Source organism: Manihot esculenta, chromosome 6 (genome assembly GCF_001659605.2).
Source record: "Manihot esculenta cultivar AM560-2 chromosome 6, M.esculenta_v8, whole genome shotgun sequence".
Classification (NCBI taxonomy): Eukaryota; Viridiplantae; Streptophyta; class Magnoliopsida; order Malpighiales; family Euphorbiaceae; genus Manihot; species Manihot esculenta.
In genome coordinates, this window is record NC_035166.2 from 25,539,908 (window position 1) to 25,561,328 (window position 21,421).

At 36.9% G+C, this 21,421-nt stretch overlaps 3 protein-coding genes across 5 annotated transcripts; 2 read left to right on the forward strand and 1 right to left on the reverse strand.

Annotated features, from left to right (window-relative positions):
• The first annotated feature begins 401 nt into the window (after nucleotides 1-401).
• LOC110617232 (serine carboxypeptidase-like 45) lies at nucleotides 402-3,343 on the forward strand. 2 transcript variants are annotated; one of them, XM_021759891.2, is made up of 10 exons: nucleotides 402-695; nucleotides 826-927; nucleotides 1,020-1,115; nucleotides 1,645-1,737; nucleotides 1,822-1,901; nucleotides 1,994-2,275; nucleotides 2,347-2,471; nucleotides 2,592-2,684; nucleotides 2,760-2,877; nucleotides 2,963-3,343. In XM_021759891.2, the coding sequence occupies exons 1-10, from the start codon at nucleotides 443-445 to the stop codon at nucleotides 3,110-3,112; spliced, it is 1,392 nt and encodes a 463-aa protein (XP_021615583.1). In that variant the 5' UTR covers nucleotides 402-442; the 3' UTR covers nucleotides 3,113-3,343. The 2 variants fall into 2 exon arrangements, 1 of the variants encoding a protein (XP_021615583.1); XR_002488331.2 differs by having other exon boundaries at nucleotides 2,672-2,877; nucleotides 2,963-3,173.
• Nucleotides 3,344-3,962: 619 nt separating this feature from the next.
• On the forward strand, nucleotides 3,963-11,932 carry LOC110617230 (dual specificity protein phosphatase PHS1). Of its 2 annotated transcripts, XM_021759887.2 has the most exons (11): nucleotides 3,963-4,284; nucleotides 4,513-4,590; nucleotides 4,704-4,846; nucleotides 5,483-5,687; nucleotides 6,175-6,351; nucleotides 6,473-6,633; nucleotides 7,082-8,171; nucleotides 10,138-10,284; nucleotides 10,406-10,633; nucleotides 11,022-11,179; nucleotides 11,304-11,932. In XM_021759887.2, the coding sequence occupies exons 1-11, from the start codon at nucleotides 4,225-4,227 to the stop codon at nucleotides 11,653-11,655; spliced, it is 2,799 nt and encodes a 932-aa protein (XP_021615579.1). In that variant the 5' UTR covers nucleotides 3,963-4,224; the 3' UTR covers nucleotides 11,656-11,932. The 2 variants fall into 2 exon arrangements, with proteins under 2 accessions (XP_021615579.1, XP_021615580.1); XM_021759888.2 differs by lacking the exons at nucleotides 3,963-4,284; nucleotides 4,513-4,590 and having other exon boundaries at nucleotides 4,709-4,846; nucleotides 5,488-5,687.
• Nucleotides 11,933-11,993: 61 nt separating this feature from the next.
• Nucleotides 11,994-18,680, reverse strand: LOC110617231 (chaperone protein ClpC, chloroplastic). Its single transcript, XM_021759890.2, has 10 exons — nucleotides 18,469-18,680; nucleotides 16,875-17,462; nucleotides 16,355-16,470; nucleotides 16,126-16,248; nucleotides 15,863-16,048; nucleotides 15,255-15,470; nucleotides 14,691-14,908; nucleotides 13,867-13,942; nucleotides 13,696-13,785; nucleotides 11,994-13,518 (listed from the first exon to the last, which is right to left on the reverse strand). Exons 2-10 carry the CDS (start codon nucleotides 17,440-17,442, stop codon nucleotides 12,337-12,339), a joined length of 2,775 nt encoding a protein of 924 aa, XP_021615582.1. The 5' UTR covers nucleotides 17,443-17,462; nucleotides 18,469-18,680; the 3' UTR covers nucleotides 11,994-12,336.
• Between the last annotated feature and the right edge of the window lie 2,741 nt (nucleotides 18,681-21,421).

A 21,421-nucleotide genomic window follows, 5' to 3' on the forward strand; every position in this document is an offset into this window, starting at 1 on the left:
CCAAGTGTAAGAACATACACAATCTAAAAGGATTACAAGGTATTTGTGGGCGCCTACTTGTCTGGTCTGTTTAGGACTCGTTAAAAAAAAAAACAACAAAAGAAAACGAAGTTAGCAGAATGAACTGTAATTTCTGAGTGAAATTTTTATTTTTGGGTCTCTTGTAAAGCAGGCTTAGATTCCATTCTCTCTTTTCCTTTTCAAAATGCCAAATATGCTGACTCAGATTTTACAATACTCATTCCATTCCTTGACTCTCTCACTCATCTCTTTCAACACCATCTTCAGGCCTGCAACCAAAAAGCAAGAACTGTAATCATAAGACAATACGAGCCTAGCTATTTATTTACTGCTCCCCAACTCTCACCTCTGTGTTCTCCACTGACCAACATTTCAACCTGCTCCTTCTTCTCCAAGTCATTTTCTTGTATCCACTTTTGATATGTGTTTTCAAGCATGGAGAGCCATAGCAATGGCTTCATTGGTCGTTCAGCTCTGCATTTCTTTTGGGGTTGAATCTTCTTCATCTCATTCTGATAAGATTATCAGGCTTCCTGCACAACCACGTGTGGGCTTTCAACAATTTTCAGGATATGTCACTGTGGATGACAAGAAGCACAGGATGCTTTTCTATTACTTCGTTGAAGCAGAAACAGATCCGGCTTCAAAACCTTTGGTTCTCTGGTTGAATGGAGGTTCGCAGCTTCTCGATATGCTTCACATTTACACCTTGAAACTGACTCAAATGAGAAAAATGTGCAGTCAGAGTTGCATTATTTTAATTGACAATATGGTTTTCAATTAATTATAGAATCCTTGTTTCAGGGCCTGGCTGTTCTTCTCTGGGAGTGGGAGCTTTTTCTGAAAATGGACCTTTCAGACCAAATGGGAAGGTTTTGGTGAGAAATGAGTATAGCTGGAACAGAGGTATCAAACTCTAATGTGAAGTCTCCTGTTTCTTGCATATGCAGCTGTAAAATGATTAGAAATCAACAAGTTTCAGTTCCTATAAATTGCAGAAGCAAATATGTTATATTTGGAGACACCAGTTGGGGTGGGGTTCTCTTATGCCACTGATAGCTCCTCCTATGTGGCAATGGATGATGAGGCAACAGGTATAAGTATAACCCATCAAATTCAGCACCTTCGTTCCTTTTGTCAAGTGGCACAGTAAACTAAATGATATTAAATCATTTGCAAAGTAAGCTGTAACCAAATTGCCATCCCTTTTTTTCATTTCACTCTTTGACCAAAAAGGCAAAAGTTTTGCACCTTGAGAAATTTTTTTTTTTAAAAAGTATGATTAACCCACCTGCATATGCTTAAGAAACTCCAAATAAAACAGTGTTTTGTCTCCCCTACTGTTACTTCATCAACCCAAAAAAAAAATAATAAGAAGAAGAGAAAAGGGATATTTTTGCTTTATGGGAATTTTAGGTTTAAGAAAGCTGATTTACCTGCGTATATATGCTTTTTATGGAAATTATAATTTCCACACTGAAGTGTCATGTGAACTGATTCTGTAAATTTAAAATTCAAAAACTAGTTCAAGGCCATTCTCGAGGTCTTTATAGTTGAGCATATGTGCGTGGAAATGCATATATAAGAACGTTCTAAAGCTATTTTACCTTTTATTTTCTTAAGCCAGGGACAATGCTGCATTCCTGCAACGCTGGTTCAAAAAGTTCCCTCAGTATAGGCACAGGGATTTGTTTATAACAGGGGAGAGTTATGCTGGTACACTGCTCTCTATACTTGAAACTTCCATTTCTGCATCCCATGATTTTAATGTTGCTGTTTCATTTCTTCTTGTCCATCCAGGCCACTATATTCCTCAACTTGCAAAGCTTATGATTGAAATCAACAGAAAAGAAAAGTTATTCCACTTGAAAGGCATTGCTGTAAGCAACAACCTTCTTCATTTGATTGCTCGGTCCACCGAACTATATTGTTTGAGCTTTGAACTAAATTTTTTTTTTCCCATGAATTGCAGTTGGGTAATCCTGTGCTTGAATTTGCTACAGACCTCAATTCAAGAGCTGAGTACTTATGGTCTCATGGGTTGATATCAGACTGGACATACAAAATGTTCACTACTTCTTGTAACTATTCAAGATATGTAAGTGAATACTACAGAGACTCAGTTTCAAGTATTTGTTCGCGAGTTATGAACCTAGTTAACACAGAAACCAGTAGGTTTGTGGACAAATACGATGTCACCCTTGACGTGTGTATTCCGTCAATTCTCTCACAATCAAAGGTGTTAAGACCACAGGTAAGTCCTCACTGCAAAACCAATTGCCTTGCACTTTCTTGTCCAAACTTTTGCTCACACTTCTTTCACAGCAAGTATCTGAGAGGATAGATGTATGCGTGGATGATGAAACCATGAACTATCTGAATCGAAAGGATGTGCGGAAGGCTCTCCATGCCCGGCTTGTTGGAGTTGGCAAATGGGAAGCTTGCAGCAAGTAATTTCTCTTGTGCCTTGCTAAATGTTTCAGGAAATAATTTTACAATGTTGTATGCTGCTTTAATTAGTCATCAAAAGTGAGGTGTCTTTAGTGTTAGTTATTTTTTTTTCCTCACAGCATTCTGGATTATGATCTGCTAAACCTAGAGATACCCACAATCTCAATTGTTGGATCACTTATCAAGGCTGGAATTCCAGTTTTGGTTTACAGGTACACTCAAAACTTAAATCAGCCCTTGAAAGATTATTGAGATTGTTCTACATTCTAATGACACAAATCATACAGTGGAGATCAAGATTCTGTTATTCCATTGATTGGTAGCCGCACCCTTGTTCATAGACTGGCAAAGGACTTGGGACTGAACACGACTGTACCTTATAGAGCTTGGTTTGCAGGAAAACAGGTACTATAAGATCTCATAAAACATAGCTAATCAAGCATATTTGGGTAGCAGCCATATCAGATATTGACACCATTCTGCCTTTTAGGTTGGTGGATGGACTCAAGTTTATGGCAATATGCTCTCATTTGCCACAATCAGAGGCGCTTCTCATGAGGTTCCATACTCGCAGCCTGAGAGATCACTCGTGTTATTCAAGTCATTTCTGGAAGGCCAACATCTACCTGAAGCTTTCTGATGCTACTGAGTGGAGGCCCAAAGTCATATGATGGTGAGATATTGTATTTAGCAAGTTATATATACGTTGTTATTATAGTCAATAAAGCATTTTTTTGTCTTTGCAAAAAAGGAAAAAAAAAAAAAAAAGAATCATGTATGAGTGTGATTATGAGGCTTTCTCAATGTAATGGATCTTTGGATCGGAGAAATTTTGTGGGAAATATGAAAATGAATGCTCTCTTTTTACCAACCAGAGTGCGTAGATGATCCATTTTACATCAAATTTATGTCGGTAATCAACACAGAAGATTGGATTAAAGTAAAATGTAAACTCAGATTTGATACTAAACTTGATTTACCGTAAAAGAAGTGGAGCAGATCCTCCGTGACTCAACTTCTCAACCTTGAATCAGCATTTGTTCTTCCCTGTGCCTGCAATCTTGAATTTACGATGAGCTATGTCTTGCCAGCAGAGATATCAAACTGACATAGCTCATTGTAAATTTCAAGATCAAGAGTTTCAAGTTTCCAATTTTATTTACGTTCACAAGTTATGAACCAAGACTGGCAAGACAGCTATGAAGATCCCATGTGAGAACTCCAAAATTATACTATTACATGATGAACCGTCACCGACCAAGGCGACCCCTATTACCCTCCAAAAGTAAAAGAAAAAAGAAAAAGAATAAGAAAAAAAATAATAATAACAACAATAATAAACAAATAAATAAAGGAGGATCTTTTAGGTAGGAGACGAAAGCCACCATCAATGAACATGACCAGCAAACTACCAATGGACAATTCTAAAGTGTGATGGTCATGATTACACAAAGCCAAAAGCTCTGCTCTCTTACTTCACCATTTATATTACTTTCTTGCAGAGCCTGCCTGGTTCTCTCTCTCTGTGAAGATAATTGTTTCCCAAGTCCAATGATCAACAGCCAACCCCACCTGAAAAAGCGGGAACTCTGCCTTTTTTTCTCTTTCTTATTTCTGAAGGAAAAAAACTGACCACCAAAATAAAGCAACTGCCTACCCCATTTTCATTCTCTAATTTGACTCTCTCCGGCTATAGCAGCACCAGTATTCTCAAAAGCAAAAAATAAAATCGAAACAACCCAGGATAAAAAAATGTCAAAAGAGGAAACGGAAAGCTCTGTATCAATCATCAACAGCACCCCACAGTCCCAGGTAAAAAAAACCCTTTTCTCCGGGAATAAATCTCGTTCCACCTACGGATACATGCAATTTACACATACAGTTCCACACCCACACAAGTTTCTCTCCCTCTCATTGTTAATGTAGATGGGATCTCTCATAAGTTTGAGGATCTAGGATTTTTGGGAATTCATATTAACATCACACATTCACATCCAAAGATCGAATTCTGTGGTTTATATGTATACTCGGGAATTGCAGGACAAAGAGGAGGAGAGGGAACTGGACCTGGGATCCGACGAGCCTGACACGCCTTCACCTCTCACCGTTACTTCTCGGGTAAGTTGTGTTGTTTTCTCTTGTTACTCTCTGCTTTGATGAGAGAAGAAATTGTAAAATTGTTGTAAATGAATTCATTTACGTATTTGGAATATGAAATTATGGAAATGCAGGTGTTGTATATGTTGGGAGATATAACGGCGGGTCCGGCACATCGGTTTGCTCAATGGCTGGAGTTAGTTCGTAAGAGAAGCGGAAAACATCGCGCCTCTGGGTTCCCTCGCCGCCCTCCCGGGCTTGACACAATGCCCTCTGGGTCTTCCATCTTTCTCTCTTATGATTACTCAATTTCTTGTGATAATTAATTTACTTAATTATTGTGGCCATTTAATTAGTGGCATCATAGGCTGCAATTAGGACTATATGTGGTGATGTCCGGAACTGATTTCAATTCAAGTATGACTTTAATGCCAAAATTATTGGGTTGGAGTACTTGCCTATTTAGGATTTGGGAGAGTACTGGCATTCAACAAAGGATTTAGGTGTTGGCTATTCAATTGAACTAGATTTTGGGTACAAGGAATGACATTAAGGGTGGGAGCCATACAAATCTAAAATTATGTTTGTAATTCAAATGTAGCTGGAGGTTCTTGATTGGTTTATCTGCATATATGACTTGCATGTGTTAGTGCTTCTAGAGATGATAGGAATGCATAAACACATGAGATAAATCTTGGCTCTCTCCCAAGTGCATAACTTGTTTCCATGGCAAGAAGCCCTTGATAATTCACCCAGATCTTGTAGTGAAATAAGCAAAGCAAGGAGTAAACATTTTGGTAGTGCTATATCAAGGTGTTGAATTTATGATTATTTTATTTAATTCAGTGTTTATGTAAATGGAGAAGTGGCATACAGTCCTCTTTACATGCTTGTCACCATGATTGCCTTCCAGTGCAGGAGAATTGCTTGTTGCTTCAAAAAGAGATCCACCTTCTGAACAAGCTCAAGAGACCAGTTTATGGGAAAGACTTGGTAAAGCTGCTGTGTTGGACATCGAGTCTAGCTCATTTTCCTGGGACATGCTTTCTTCACTACACCACACCGAGCATAGTAGTAGCACTGAACAATCAGAGGATGACATGAATAAAGCACTTGAGGTGTGTGATCTGATTTAATTACAGCATTTATTGAGCATCTTCTATCTCCTAATCGAAACAACCAAAAAAAAGGAGAAGGTAATAATGCTTCAACAAATAAAGTTAAGCATTCTCCTTATATGATTGTCAGTTTCTTCCTGTCGAAATCATGTCATGGAACAGAGAAATATATCTACTTGACACACGTCTACTCTAACTGCTGAATTGAAATGGCCCTAGACGTGGTGTAGCTTAGATGAAGTTTGGATCTCTTCAACTTGGTTTTGCTTATTAAATAGTGAGATGGATCCTCAGGATACTAACAAGAGAGAAATTCAGAATTCATGTAATAGTAGAAATTGCAAAACTGAATATCGTTTGTGTGCTATGAGGTATTTTTGTTGAAAGAAGATGTGCTTTGCATGTACGTAGAAGAATTTTGAAGATAGCATATGTTGCTGTTTATCTTTGCATCAGCTACCTCAACTTCTCCTGTAATGTGCATTAGGTAACTGTAAATTCTGGGGGAGTTGTCTTCTTTGCATTATTCAACCAGCATGGAAACAATGATGCTTCCTCTAAGGAAGCTGCAGCTGTAATAAAATTTTCATCTTCAAGGATGGCCACACAATCTGAACGCCTTGGCTATGAATTTGCAAGATGGTTAGGAGTCCAAACTCCACAGGTTATATTGTCATACCCTGGTACTCTTGTGATTTATTACCATTACCAAAACCTTCTCTTGGACATCACCTGTTTCTTCCATTTTCTTAATGATAATAATTTATGACGCCGGTGCATTGCAGGCTAGAGTCATCCATAATTGCAGCACAGAGTGGCTCCAGATTAAGGAAGCTGCAGAAAAAGCAAGAGGTACAGCAACTTTGGAAGGAGATGAAGTTGGTGAGGTTACATGTTCAGAACTCCTGGAAGCTCTTGAACTTAGCCGATGCCTTCTTCTGATGAGGTGAAATCAAAAGCTGTTTTAACTTTTCTGTGCTAAACGTTAGGAACTAGTAAATTTTGGTGCCCCTTAGTAAATGAGATATTCATTAGATGGATGATACCGAATGGAGCAAAAAATAGTATGTTGTGAGTTGTAATGGATCATATTATTATGATAAAAAGAATTAGTTATAGCTCTCTCCTTCTCTAAATCTATTCTACAGTTCTGTTATTTACTTGTATTCTTCTTCCGTGTTTTCTTTTCTTTCCCTCAGTTGTCCCGCTCTTTCCTTATTTCCAAACACTAGAAGCGAAGGCCAAGAATCTCAGATCCTAACACAAAATTAGCATGACTCATCATATGCCTTTATAAGAAATAAAGTCTTTTTAGAATTCTTTCTGAAAGTCTCTTCTTGATCAATTTCTGGTCAAATTCCTTAATCTAATGGCTAAACCTTCTGGTTTTGCAGTTATATTCATGGTTCTCCTTTATTGGAAAGTTCAACTGCATTTGTGTCGCGTGAAACTGCAGAAAAAACTGCAGCTGCTCTTGGTCGGGTCTTAATGTTGGACCTTGTCATCAGAAATGAAGATCGATTGCCTTGCAGACAACTCAGATGGCGTGGAAATGCTGCAAATTTATTGTTGGCTGATAAAATAATCTCTGCGAACATGAATGCGTTGGAGGATGTTTATGATTCTGCAATTAACCGGTACGGACCAAGGGTGATTAGGGCTCTTCAGAAAGAAAGAAGGGCAACTTCTGTGGATATTAGATTGAACTCTCATGAGCCAGGAATTGTATCACAAGGCTCTGACCTTTCTGATGTCAAAGAATCTCCAAAATTGAGCAACAAAAGCCTAAGGAGTCAAACATCAGATGAATCAGTATTTTCTAAACTCCACAAGTTTCACATTGTGGCCATTGACTCTGGTGTTCCTCGCCGGCCTCCTGCTGGGAAACGTGCAAATGACCAGACAAATTACCCTAAAGTGGTTGAGTTACTTCTCAACAGTCATGATTACTCCTCTAATTTGTTATATGAAATAACAGGAGGGAAATTAGGATCTTCTTTAGATGACACCAAGACAACTGATGTTCGAGGAATAGAAACTACTTCCGTTGTTCAGGAATTTCGTAGTGGATTTCGTGCTGCTCTTAGGGATCTTCAAGGTTTCCATATATTCCTTCTAACGCTTCATCAAAAACTGGATAGCTTGTTACGGGCATTTTTGAATATTACAAATAAAACTTCTGGGGAATTTGACAGAGAAGATATGATGGTTCCTGAGTCACCTTTGCAGGCAGGAGTTCATTGTCCTTCTCCACCAACACCAAGTAAGGACCGGTTCCTTAACGATAATCACCCAGATTTTAGTGATTCTGAACTACAGAAGACGACATCAAAATCATTATCTTCTGGAAATAAAGAAAGCTCAGACTCTCGTTCTCCCATCTCCAGAGAAAACTGGCATGGGAAGTTCTCCAAGGGAAGTGCAGAGCCCCTTCAGTGCCTCCGTTTGACAACAAAGCTTCGTGACATCCATAAGTTTGCCAAGGTTGGTATGTTACTCGTGCTATGCATCTTGTCGTATAAAATATAAACCATACTGTTGAAATTTAATGATGGGTCTGGTCCAAGCATGGAGTGAGAGTGCTAGCCCCCAGAATGGGGCTTAATTGAGCTTTGATGTGGTAGTCTCTCCAAAATACTCTTAGGCCTTTTTCTTTTACTGAAGTGGGATTCTCTCTTTTTCAACACTTCCCTCAAGTCCAAATTGGCTTAGCCATTTTTCCCTAAGCTTGTACCCTTTTTCAACCTCAGAGGCTTTCATTATTTTTTAACTTAGTGGGTCTAGGTTGTAATTGCTAATCCAACTCGCTAGGAAGCTAGGAAATTTTTTGGACTTTGGATCTTCATAGACCGTGAGGCCATTGGGCTCTGATACCGCTATTAGAATTTGACAATGGACCTTGTCCAAATCCGCATGTAGTGAGAATGTTGAGCCCTATAATGAGGCTTAATCAAGCCTATAATGAGGCTTAATCGAGCTTGATGTGGTAACTTTCTTCGAAATGTCCTTAGACAATTTGGATTGGACTCCACTTGACTTAAATACTCTTCATTTATTTTGTATTTTTCCGATGTGATTCCCACTTCTCCAACACTCCCCCTCCCCCTTACGTGCAATTGGCCTGACTTAGTTGTGACTTACCTTCATTTTGTCATCCTGAGCTTGTATTCTGTTTGAGCCTCACAGGTCTCAAGTCTCTCTCATTTTTTCACCTAGACTTGTACTCTTCTTAAACCTCAAAAGTCACAGACCTTCAACATTTTTAATTTAGTGAGTCTAGCTTGTAATTACCAGCCCAACCTGCCAGAAAATTTCTTGAATCTTGGATCTTCGTGGACCGTGAGCTTGATGTCTCCGATATCATTGTTAGAATTTAATGATGGGCCTTGTCCGAATTTGCATGTGGTGAGAGTGTTGGGCATCTAACAAACGAATACTAATCTTGAATTTATTTTTTTTTAACCTCAATCTATGATGCAAACTTATTGAGTGAAACTTGGGTTGGGTATATTTTTATCCATATTACTAACTAGTGGTTCTTAGCTTGTTATTACTCTATTTGGGCTTTATGCTGCATCCTGATGATAGTATGAAATGCGATTTTCTGGAACAAGAGAAAAATGTTCCAAAAGTTCTAGGCTATAAATTGCAGCTGTTCAATTTAGTGGTTGGTAGGGGCACTATCCAGTCTTTGGACCAAAATTTAGAAAGCTTCAATGTGAAATTCACCCGGGCAGTCGAATGTCAAAAACTTCACTATTGACAGAGTCTTTTGTTATTCCAGATTTTAGTTGCTTCCCACCAATGGCTTTTCTCACGTTACACTATGTGGGTAACAGTATGAATCTTTCTCAGAGTTCTCATATGTGCCGAACTTCTTACCATTTTGTTTCAATAAGATTATCTAATTTAATTGGAAAGTGTCCATCTATAGATTTGGCAATTTTTTCTGCGCAATCTAATAATATGTAGAGAAAGATTATTTTTGGTCTATCATTGACCTCCCTTATGTAATTACTTACCAGAAACTGCTTGCATCAAGGAGATTTTGCAAGGCAATAGATTACAAAATACTGCATTCCTCCTAAAAAATGTACCGAGTATTTTTCTTGTCGGCATGCAGTGCCTTGTTATGTTGCGTAGCATGGCTAAAACTCCATAATCTTTCAAACATGACAAGAACAAAAGAGCAGTTCTGTGCCAAGGGCTGTATTAGGTGCAGATTGATTTGTTATTTCTCTACTTTTCTACCGAAAATTTTAAGTCTTTGTTAAAAAGAAAGAAAAAAGAGGAGAAAAGAGTCATACAAGTATGGTGTGGCCCTTCAGCTATTTAGCAAGCAAATAAGTGGTAACAAAAATTTGATTGTGCTGCTTCAAATAACTTTTGTGCTACTAAATTTTGTATTAATAGCCATGTCTTATTGTATAACTGTTATCATTATTCTCAGGTTGATACTGAATCAAATAAAGAACTGGGGCAATGGAATGAAATGCTGAGAAATGATGCCATCAAACTCTGTCAGGAGAACAATTTCAACACGGGATTTTTTGAGGGCAGTGATAGTAACAGTGTTGTCGATGCTTATGAGTTGAAGGTAAATGCCCATTCAACAAAAAGGTGCATGTACATTCGGAAGAAAGAAGGTTTTTTTGTCCTCTCTTCCTTTCTTCTCTTCCCTGGGTTTACATCCCTTGTCATTTTCAATTAACTTGCAGGTCAGATTAGAGCACATCCTTGATAGAATATCATTGATATCTGATGCTGCAAATACAGAGAAACCATCATCAATTACAAATAGCTTGTTCATTGGTGGGGCCCTAGCAGCTAGATCCGTTTATACCTTACAACATGTAGGAATCACTCATATAGTGTGTTTGTGCGCCAATGAAATTGGACAGTCAGATTCTCAATACCCTGATCTATTTGAGTACAGAAATTATTCTGTAAGTGATTTGCTTTCTTCCTATAATTATACTAGGTCCATTTAGTTGAGAATGCCTGCTCTATTTTATTCATTTACCTAACTCTGCATCATGGTTTCCTCAAATTCCATCTTGTCATCAGCAACAATGAAGCAAAGAAATCACAAGCATAATAGTAAATTCCGTTATAAAAATAAAATTAACTGTCATCAGAACATTAACTAATTGAAGTACTTAATAGTCTTCTCTCTTTCTAAATTTCTAAATACGTGCACTCTTCCCTCTTAGAAATTGATGGCCCATTTTGGAGATGGTTTTTATGATCCCAGAAATTTGAAGTACTTGATTCTTCAAGTTCTAGCTAATCCTTGGAATTTTTTACTGATGAGTACTTGCCTTACCTGAACAGATATGTGACAATGAAGATACAAATATCAGCAGCATCTTTGAAGACGTTTGTGATTTTATTGATCATGTTGAATCAATAGGTGGGAAGGTTCTAGTTCATTGCTTTGAAGGGAAGAGTAGGAGTGCCACACTAGTTCTTGCTTACTTGATGCTCAGGAAGTAAGGAAATTTACTTGTAGGGTAGAAGTGCCTAATGTGGAAGATTTATATCAGCATGCTTGCTGATATGAACCTCCACTGTACTTTACTCCTATATGTATATAAACATTTCTGGTTGATGTAGGAACTTCACATTGTTAGAAGCATGGAATGCTGTCAGACGAGTTCATCGCCGAGCTCAGCCTAATGATGGATTTGCAAGAATTTTATTGGATCTTGACCGGAAATTGCATGGGAAGGTGTCAATGGAGTGGCAACACCGGAAGCCAACAATGAAAGTTTGTCCCATCTGTGGGAAGAACGCAGGTCTAAGCAGCAGCTCACTGAAGCTTCATTTGCAAAAATCGCATAAGAGGCTATCGTCAGGAAGTGTGGATAGTGCTATGACTATGGAAATACAAAAAGCTCTGGATGCTCTAAAAATGACTAGAAGCGGAAGCGTCAGCCCTACACAGTCTAGTTCAGTTATGGACTAGAATGGCAATTGCTAGTGATAGATTCAGTTTTCATTAATCGTTAAGAAATTATGCTTTTTTACCCCCAGTTTTGCGGCACAATCAGCTGCCCAGAAATACCCTTCACTGATATGAGAGTCCAAGCCCAGTGCAGGCAATGCCAGAGCTGGTTGTAGGTTATATTCAAGTGTACATAAAATGAGATCAACAAGATGAGACCCACCCCATGGTATTTTGTAAACATTTTCAGTCGTACATTGAATATATGGTGGAACACATTACCGTCTTCTTTTTGTCATGAGCTCTGGATCGCTACTCCCTATCACGAAAAATTAAGTCGAGATCTAAAGTAACGTCTCTAAAAAAACGAATAGGATATTGGAAAGCTTCATGACAGAAAGCAGGGTCAATCACAAATCTCCATTACATGACTGCAACCGAAAAAAGTGAAGGGGGGAAATTTATAACTCTATATCAGTTTATTATCAAAAGCTAACTCAAAAACCAGCATTCCACTATCGGGCACCTAACTAATCTTGGTGATACGAACACAGCTTCAAATCCGGCCAGGAATAAATCAACGGCCCCAATTCTACTGCCAGTAGTCATTTCAACAAAACAGACTACAACTACGTTGCCAACTTTAAGTTAAAACCAAGCAAAGCAATTCATTGGCCAACATTGCTGAATAGAGATTCTGGCTTACACGATAGACAAGGCATCCTGCAATGACTCGGGGGACCCACTGCTACCATTGAGTACAATAACATTCCCATCAGAATCAACATCCACGATAACCGAGTCCCCTTCTTTGATCTCTCCTGCAAGCATTTTCTCGGCCATGCTGTCCTCCAATAGTCTCATGATGGCTCTTCTCAATGGCCTCGCCCCATAGCTTGGGTTATACCCTTCTTCAACCACCCTCTCTCTAAATCTCTCCGTCACTTGAAGCTCTATTTCTTTGCCCTTCAGCCTATCAAATACCTCCTTCAACATTATATCAGCTATCTCCTTGACCTCAAGCTTAGTGAGCTGACGGAAGACGATCATCTCATCTAACCTATTCAAGAATTCTGGCCTGAAATACTGCTTCAATTCCTCCGTCACCAGACTCTTGATCCGATTGTAACTGCTATCCTTCTCATCATAATCAAGGTCAAAACCTATCCTTCGTCCTCCCTTCTCAATAACACTGCTTCCAACATTTGAAGTCATTATAAGAAGGGTATTCTTGAAGTCCACAGTTCTACCCTTGCTGTCAGTCAACCTTCCATCTTCAAGAATCTGAAGCATCATGTTGAAGACATCAGGATGGGCCTTCTCAATCTCATCAAAGAGTACCACAGTGTAAGGCCGACGCCTAACAGCCTCTGTCAACTGCCCACCCTCTGTGTAACCAACATAACCAGGAGGTGAACCAATGAGCTTGGAGACTGTGTGTCTCTCCATGAACTCACTCATATCAAGGCGAATCATGGCTTCTTCAGAGCCGAAGTAGTATGCAGCTAGGGCTTTTGCCAGCTCTGACTTCCCTACACCAGTTGGACCTGAAAATATGAAGCTAGCAATTGGACGATTGGGGTTCTTAAGTCCAACACGAGCTCGGCGAATAGCACGGCTAATGGCTTTGACAGCTTCATCTTGACCAATGACTCTCTTGTGCAAGGTCTCTTCCATCTTCAAGAGGCGGTCAGATTCATCAGTAGATACCTTCTCAACAGGAATGCCGGTCCAAGAAGAGACAATGTGCTGAATGTCTGATTCGGTGACAACAGGACCTACATCCCCTGCCTCAGTCTCAGCCTTGCTCATCTCCTTGCCTTTCTCCACAATAGCTGCAATTTGTGCCCTTAGGTCCATTTCACGATCCCGTAATTCACCAGCCTGTTCATGATTTTATGTATTGCAATTTAGTGGAATGAAATGGCAGATACCCACCACAACAATAATAACAAGCAAATCAGAGACATGTGCATGTGTCAGGGACTTGGGAATTCTCGGAATTACAGAAACAAATGGCAAGATTCCTAGAGAAAAGACCAAGCAACTAAAGAACACTACCTTTTCAAAGTCTTGGCTACGAACAGCTTCATCCTTCTCCTTTGTTATTTGCCTGACCTCTTTCTCAAGCTCCCTGGCTTCCTCAGGGACCTGTTATACAGATTAGACAATAAGCAACTTGCATAAAGGTGGGGAAGGTTATGCCAGGAAAGCTGTAGAACAAGTTCATGCCTGTGCATGACGGAGGCGAACTCGAGAACCAGCCTCATCAATCAAGTCAATTGCCTTGTCAGGCAAAAAACGATCACTGCAGAAAAAGCATTAAAGGTGAGAAAAGATTCTGTTTGTACCATATCAAGAGAGAAAGAGAGAAAGTGAGAGGGATCAAGAGATCAAACCAAGTATTTGGGGAGGGGGCGAGAGAAAAAAAAAATCAAAGCATCAGGATGCATTTGGAAGATATTTAAGGCTATGCTCACTGAAAACTAAAGAATTTCTAATGGAAATCAAAAGCTCTCCCAAGTCCCAAGTAATATTAAACTCTATATTCCTAAAAAGGAAATTACATAACATTCCAGATCTAAAAAAGAAATTATAAAATTAGGAATGATATCAAAATAATTTTTACATTTCATTTTTTTGGACTGCATTACAGCGGTGACTTGGAACTAAACCATATAAGCATATACTTGCTAAGTAGAGTCCAAGAAACCCATTAAATGTTTCATCTATACATAAAAGAAGCAAAACAACAATGTTGACTATCAAGAAATCAAAAGGTAAAAGTACCAAAATAGCTACTTCAAAGGAACAGTGTGTACATATGTAATGGTGTTATCAAATATTTGATGTTCTTCCAAATTATTATATCCTAATTCCTTATGCCAAGCTTAGTGAAATCATTAAAGAAAAGCTACAAGCAGAATCAACATATAAACGTTATTTTGTTTATATTTACAACTTGCAAGTGCACAAACTATTATTCCGGTCATCAATTATCTATTCAACTGGTGTGACCACAACTCAAATGAGAGCTTGAAGCCTTGAACGCATACCTAATGTACTGATATGACAATTGTGCAGCAGCTACTAGAGCTTCATCTGTGTAACGAAGCTTGTGGTGGATCTCATATCGCTCTCGCAGCCCTTTCAGAATCTGAATTGTTTCATCAACAGATGGCTCAGGCACTTTGACTGGCTGGAATCGTCTTTCTAAAGCAGGGTCCTTCTCAATGTGCTTTCTGTATTCATCCAATGTTGTAGCTCCAATGCACTGGAGAATTAAGAAAAATATGAAAATTTTTTGGATGCAAGAGCAAACAGATTAACAATTTAACCACAGGCAAGGAAGGAAGCATGTTATGATATTAATTGCTTGTAGTTGCACAGGAAAACAACGCAAGGAAGCAAAAGAAAAAATTCATCTACAGTACAATATAGATGAATGATGGTCAATTCAAAGGTTTCTCATTCACCAAGGAAGAATGAGCCGACAGTTTGAGGATCACAAACCAATAAAGATAAGCAAAACATACTTGTATAGTACAACTATAATTCAAATAAACTCAGATAGCCAAATACTAATTGAATATTTTCCAGAAGATGCATACTAAAGTTACCTGCAATTCACCTCTCGCAAGAGCTGGCTTCAAAATATTAGCTGCATCAATTGCACCTTCTGCTGCTCCAGCTCCAATTAATGTATGCACCTCATCAATAAAGAGAATTATTTCATCACTTTGTTTGATTTCTTCCATTAGCTTCTTCAATCTTTCCTCAAACTCTCCTCGGTACTTGGTTCCAGCAACTAGAAGACCCATATCAAGGGTAATAACCTACATAAAAAAAAAGGGTAAAAGAATAAATTTGTATAACTATTTTTTGAAACAATTACACTATTGACAGCTTATCATCTTTTTTTTCTAACACAGACAATGTGCATGGATGACAAAGCCAGCACTCGATCACAAATTGCAGGGTACAATGAGCATAACATGTCATATAAAGAAACTCAAAGCAACTTTTAAGTAACCAATGTATATATTTTGAAACCTAGGAACTATGCGATAAAATGAAGATGCAAAAGTAGAGAACATTGGAGTAAACAATTTTCATATTGCTCTTCCAAATAGAAAATAGATCAGCAAGATTAAACCTATTGTTTCAGCTAATAGTGTGCACAAAAATCTGTGCCTGAACCATGTCAAGATATTGAAGCAATGCTCACCTTCTTTCTCTCAATTGTTTCAGGGACATCACCACTTGCTATACGTTGAGCTAGACCTTCTGCAATTGCTGTTTTCCCAACCCCTGGTTCTCCAATAAGACAGGGATTGTTTTTAGTTCGTCGACCCAAGATTTGGATGACACGCTCTATTTGTGGCTGTCTTCCAACAACAGGATCCAATTTTCCCTAAAAGGAGAAAGAATCCACTAAAAAAGACCCTCCAGAATATGTAATAGAGTAAGAGAAATGGATAGCTCACTTACCTCCTCTGCTAGCTTAGTCAAATTAGTTCCATACTCTTCAAGTGTAGGCATCTTATTGCTACCACCTCCTGGTCCAACAGTAGCAGGAATATTTTCTGTGCTCTCACCAACCATGCGAATGACCTAATTGCAATGCATGTCAGTTAACTTTTAATATTGCACAAGAAATCAAAGGATATACTCACTCTCACAGTTAGGCTGACCCAACTCTCAGATAGTCATTAATTACCTGTGTGCGGATGTTGCTAGGGTCAGCACCTAAGTTCTCAAGAACACGGGCGGCTACACCTTCACCTTCACGAAGCAGCCCAAGAAGCAAGTGCTCAGATCCAATGTAGTTGTGACCTGAAAGATCCATGGAAATTTGATTTTTCCATTTAAGATAACCACCTTTAGAAAAATAAAGTATAAAACGAAAATAGGAGTTGAAACTAAGCATTTGTATGGAGGTTTATGCGCTCATCTGCTCCCAAAGTTCTTAAAATTCATACGTAAATTTGGAGATGATAAAACAAAAATAGGCAGAATAACCATGTTGGCATTTAAGATTTACTGAATTCAGCATGCATGCGCTCACACACAAAAAAAAACCTTGAAGGTTTTAACTTAGAAGCAAAGACTAGAATTGACAGCACAATCATAGCCATTGTGAAAACCTACATTGTGGTCCAAATTTAATTTTGCACCAAAAATTTATGCCTTGGTTTCAAATTCCATGTCAGAAAAGGAAGGAAAGAAAATGAACCTACCAAGCTGACGGGCTTCCTCTAGTGAGAGTTCCAACACACGCTTTGCACGAGGAGTAAAAGGAATTTCCACAGCAACAAATCCACTGCCTCTTCCTATAATCTTCTCCACTTCTACGCGTGCATCCTTCAGATTGATTCCCATAGATTTTAGAACCTTCGCAGCAATACCAGTTCCTTCACCAATAAGACCAAGCAGGATTTGCTCGGTGCCAACAAAGTTGTGACCAAGCCGTCTTGCTTCCTCCTGGGCAAGCATAATTACTTTAATTGCTTTTTCTGTGAAGCGCTCAAACATAGCCCTAGGTGAAAATCGCTTGGCCTTCTGTTGCCTGCGGGACATTGTGATTGCAACCTTGGAATGGAAGTCATGTCTGGAACTTAGCAACGTGTCCAAACAGTTTGAACTTCGCAGACCTGAGAATCCTCTCAAGATCAACGTTGGTGATCGGGAACTACACATCATTTTGGTGGTTGTCCTTCTTGATGTGTCTGATTCTTGAGATTGTCCATGCTTTATACCAGAAGCTATTGCAGGAATATTAGTTGAATGAACCAGCAACCTCGCCATGTGATACTCCAAAAAACAATCTGCATTGCATGATTTGCATCTCAGGAAAAAGATACTATAATAAAAAAAAATGAAAAAAAAAAAAAGAAAAAGAAAAAAAAAAAAAACGCTGACAATTGAGTTGATAGTGAAATATGAAATAGCAGTCAGTCAGCTGCAATTGTAGTAAACACACATGCAAACTCCTCATCAACATTGATGTTATTAAGAACAAGAACTGTACTTGTTGCTAATCATATTTATGAAAAAAATTCATGAAGCATAAATCTCCAAGTCCAAGACTTGGGAAGTACTAAAAAATCTATAGTAAAATGGTTGACTCATATTATTATTCACGGGTTACAATAAGCAATCCAAAGGCAAATTCTTGAATTAGTGCATTATCTGTGCTTGGTTGACAAAGAAACTTGAGAGCAAACCAATTATAGAAATATAGCATAACATGTACAGATTATGTGCAACATGTACAGATTATGTGCAACATATGAATCTTTGCTAAACAGGCATAACCCCACCAAGGGAGCTATTGGTAACCCTTGGTGGCCTTAAAAGGGTATTAATATCAATTCAAAAAAACGTCCATCAAGTATCAATAAATAAACTGAAACTATCAACCTAAGAGGTCTATGTTATCTCATTTCACTTCGCAAGAACAAGTCAGATATGAAACAGGCTATTTCGCTTATGAAACTAGAAATTCACTCTTAAAAAGCAACTAATACCAACCAAGAGCGCAAACATTTCAGTAGAAAAACAAAAGAGTGGCGCCTTGTTAAAACGCAAAAAAACTAAGGGGAAAAAAAAAATCCCCATCCCGGTAATGAAATCTGGCAAAAACAAAGAGTCAGAGAGAGCTCAAGTATAATAAGGATTGTATCGAAGATTCAGCTAACAGAATCAATTAAAAATGAAAAATGAAAGAGTGAATTGAAGTATTGAAACGAAGCACACATGTGAATCAATATCAAGTTAAAAACCCTAAGTTCTAAAGTAGAAATGCAACAACCAAAAATTAAACAAGCTTACCTAAAATTCGAAGATGGAAAACGAAGCACAGAAGAACAATCAATGAGAAGAGAAGTAAAAATAAAAATCCAGAGAGACCTAAAGGGTCTTTATTTTTCCTTTTCCTTTGGAGAAGAAAGAGACCCTCTTTTATGGTCGGCCGAGAAGGAAGGTTAGCTATCTAGATGTGGCTTATAATATTAGACGGTGTTTTCGTTACCCTCCCTCTCTCTAGATTTTTTTTTTTTATAACTTTTTTACCTTTTTTTATCCATTTTAGTCTACTCCTTATCCGCACCGTATACTCCATCAACGATCATGGACCTTCGCCATCCAAAACCACACCGACCTTCTTGATTATCAATCTAACTGGCGGCTCTACATCGTCTGATTCTTAGATATTACACGTGGTTTATAGATTTTATTGGTGATAATTAATGGGGGCAGCGGATCCCGCCAGCCTTACCTGCTGGTCAATCTAACTCCGAAGGGCCTAGATATTCTTTTCCATATGCCTATTTTGCCCCTTTGTTGCGCCGTCAGTGTAGACGATGCCTGACCCGAATCTCCTTGATAGAATTGAACTTGGTATGTTTTCTACCCGAATAAACCATTTCATTGCATGAGAAATTTAAATGATTCGAGACAAAACCAAAACTCTAACACAAATTCAATCTATAAAATAGGTCCACGAGACAAAAAAGGAAAAAACAATTAAATCAAGGGACTATTTAAAAATGTCTACAAATACTTCTACTACAAAATAAGAGAACAATACTAAATCATTACTTTTTATATACTAAATTTAATAATGAAAATGAACCCTATGCATAAATTTTGAAACACAATTCTAAATTTTAGTATTACTTTTTATATACTAAATTTAATAATGAAAATCAACCCTATGCATAAATTTTGAAATACAATTTTAAATTATAATCAAATAGAAAAATTAATAGCGGATATAATTCTAAATTATAATCAAATAGAAAAATTGGTAGTCGATATAATTCTAAATTATAATCAAATAAAAGAATCGATAGCCGAAATAATTATAATTAAATAGAAAAATTGATAGTAGATACAATCTTAAATTATAATCAAATAGAAGAATCGAAAGCTGAAATTTTGATAATAGCGGCTCATATATAAAGCAATTAATTTAATTGAATTGAATAATCAGCCAATTATTTAAATAATACATTATTTATAAATAAACACAACGTAAATTTTAAAATTAAAAAAATCTAAAACGATTAAATTAGGGTAAAAAAAAATGATATTGCAATTACAAGAGAATTTTACCATCAAACTCAACAAGCAATTTAAACTCTTCTCGCTGCACTAACAGCATCTATAGCTAAAACCATACAAAATCTGTACATGCCTCAACCCAACCATTGTGGAGAGAGTAATATGCATCAACTTGAAGATGACACACATAAACATGGGAGCTTACAAGAAGAACTAAAGAAATTTTAGACTAAATTAAATTGGACTCTGGAGGAAAATTTCTCTTTAGAAACTAGAAAGATAAAAATTATGATTAAAATTGTTAAGGGATGAACGTTTTGAACTTGGAATGTTTACTCAAACATGTAAAAGAATATATACATGAAATTTTTTAAAAAAATAGTGCCTTGATTTATCTTGATTTTATCATTGAAATTAATATAAGTAGAATAAAGACAGGAAATATTTTTCACAATATGGTATTGGAATTTTGAAGTAGAAAAGAGATTAATGAAAATGAATAGTAGTCGGTAGATATGAGTTCATTCCTACGTGGATGCGGAAAATAGCAGCTTGGAGGGCCTCACACTTTTAGCACTCTGTAAATGAGATGGGTAATTAGGCCCATTTCAATGAATTTCAGGAGTTCAAAAAACCTCTCCCCTTATTTTTCTTTTGAAATTATTTATTTTATAAAATAATTTAAAATTATACATAATTTTCATTTTTTATGAATTTTTAAATGAAAAAAGTTATTTTTATTTTAAATGAAAATTTAAATAAAATCTATATATAATTAAATCTTAAAATTTTCATATTTGATACTCTAATTTTCTATCCACTTATATAAAAAAAAAAAGGTTAAAAAGGAGAGATGAAACCTGAAGAAACAAACTGAACAAACAAAATGAGTGATACAAAGCTAAGCAACCCTCTGTCTATCTCATTAAGGAATATCCATGGTTTAGGAGGATGGCTATGAAGAATATAGTAACACGATGATGGCTTTCAATGCTAAATTTGCTATGTAATCAACAACTCTATTTGCTTCACGATTTTTCTTTTTTCCTTTCGGGTCAAAAATAAGCTTCCACTGCTTTTTCTAAATATTACTATCATTTTTTAGACAACTTTCTTATATTATTTAACTAATTTTTATATTAAGAATCTTAAAAATTTTTTTAAAAAATTAATTGTGTTGTGTGATAGAGTAAAAAATTAGTAATACCCTTCTTCTTTTCTATCACCTTTTATTATATTTTTATAATAAAATAAATAATAAAAAAATAGTCAAAATCAATAAAAATAAATTGATTACAGAATAAAAATGGTCAAAATCTCTAAATAAACTTATTAGTAAAAATAAATTCAATACGAAAAAAAAAATATTTTCCTATTAAATAATATGCGACCTTACTTATTTTAGTTCAGATTTCACGACAACATATGAGAGAATATCCATATTTTTTAGAAAATAAATAAAAAAAAGTTATTTAATTAAAAATATTCAAATCAAACTTATTTGAAAAAAAATTTCAAAAGTATTTCTTTAAGATTTTGTTATTTAAACACATTTTTATAAGCAATCTAAAGCTCTCTTCAAACTGAATTTCTTTCTTTTTTATACTGTTTGGATGGGGTAGAAAGAAAAAAAAAGCAATGGGAAGGATAAGAAAGAAATGGAATAGAATGTAAATATTTAACACTTATCGGAAAGAGGAAGAAGTAAGATAAATCCTTT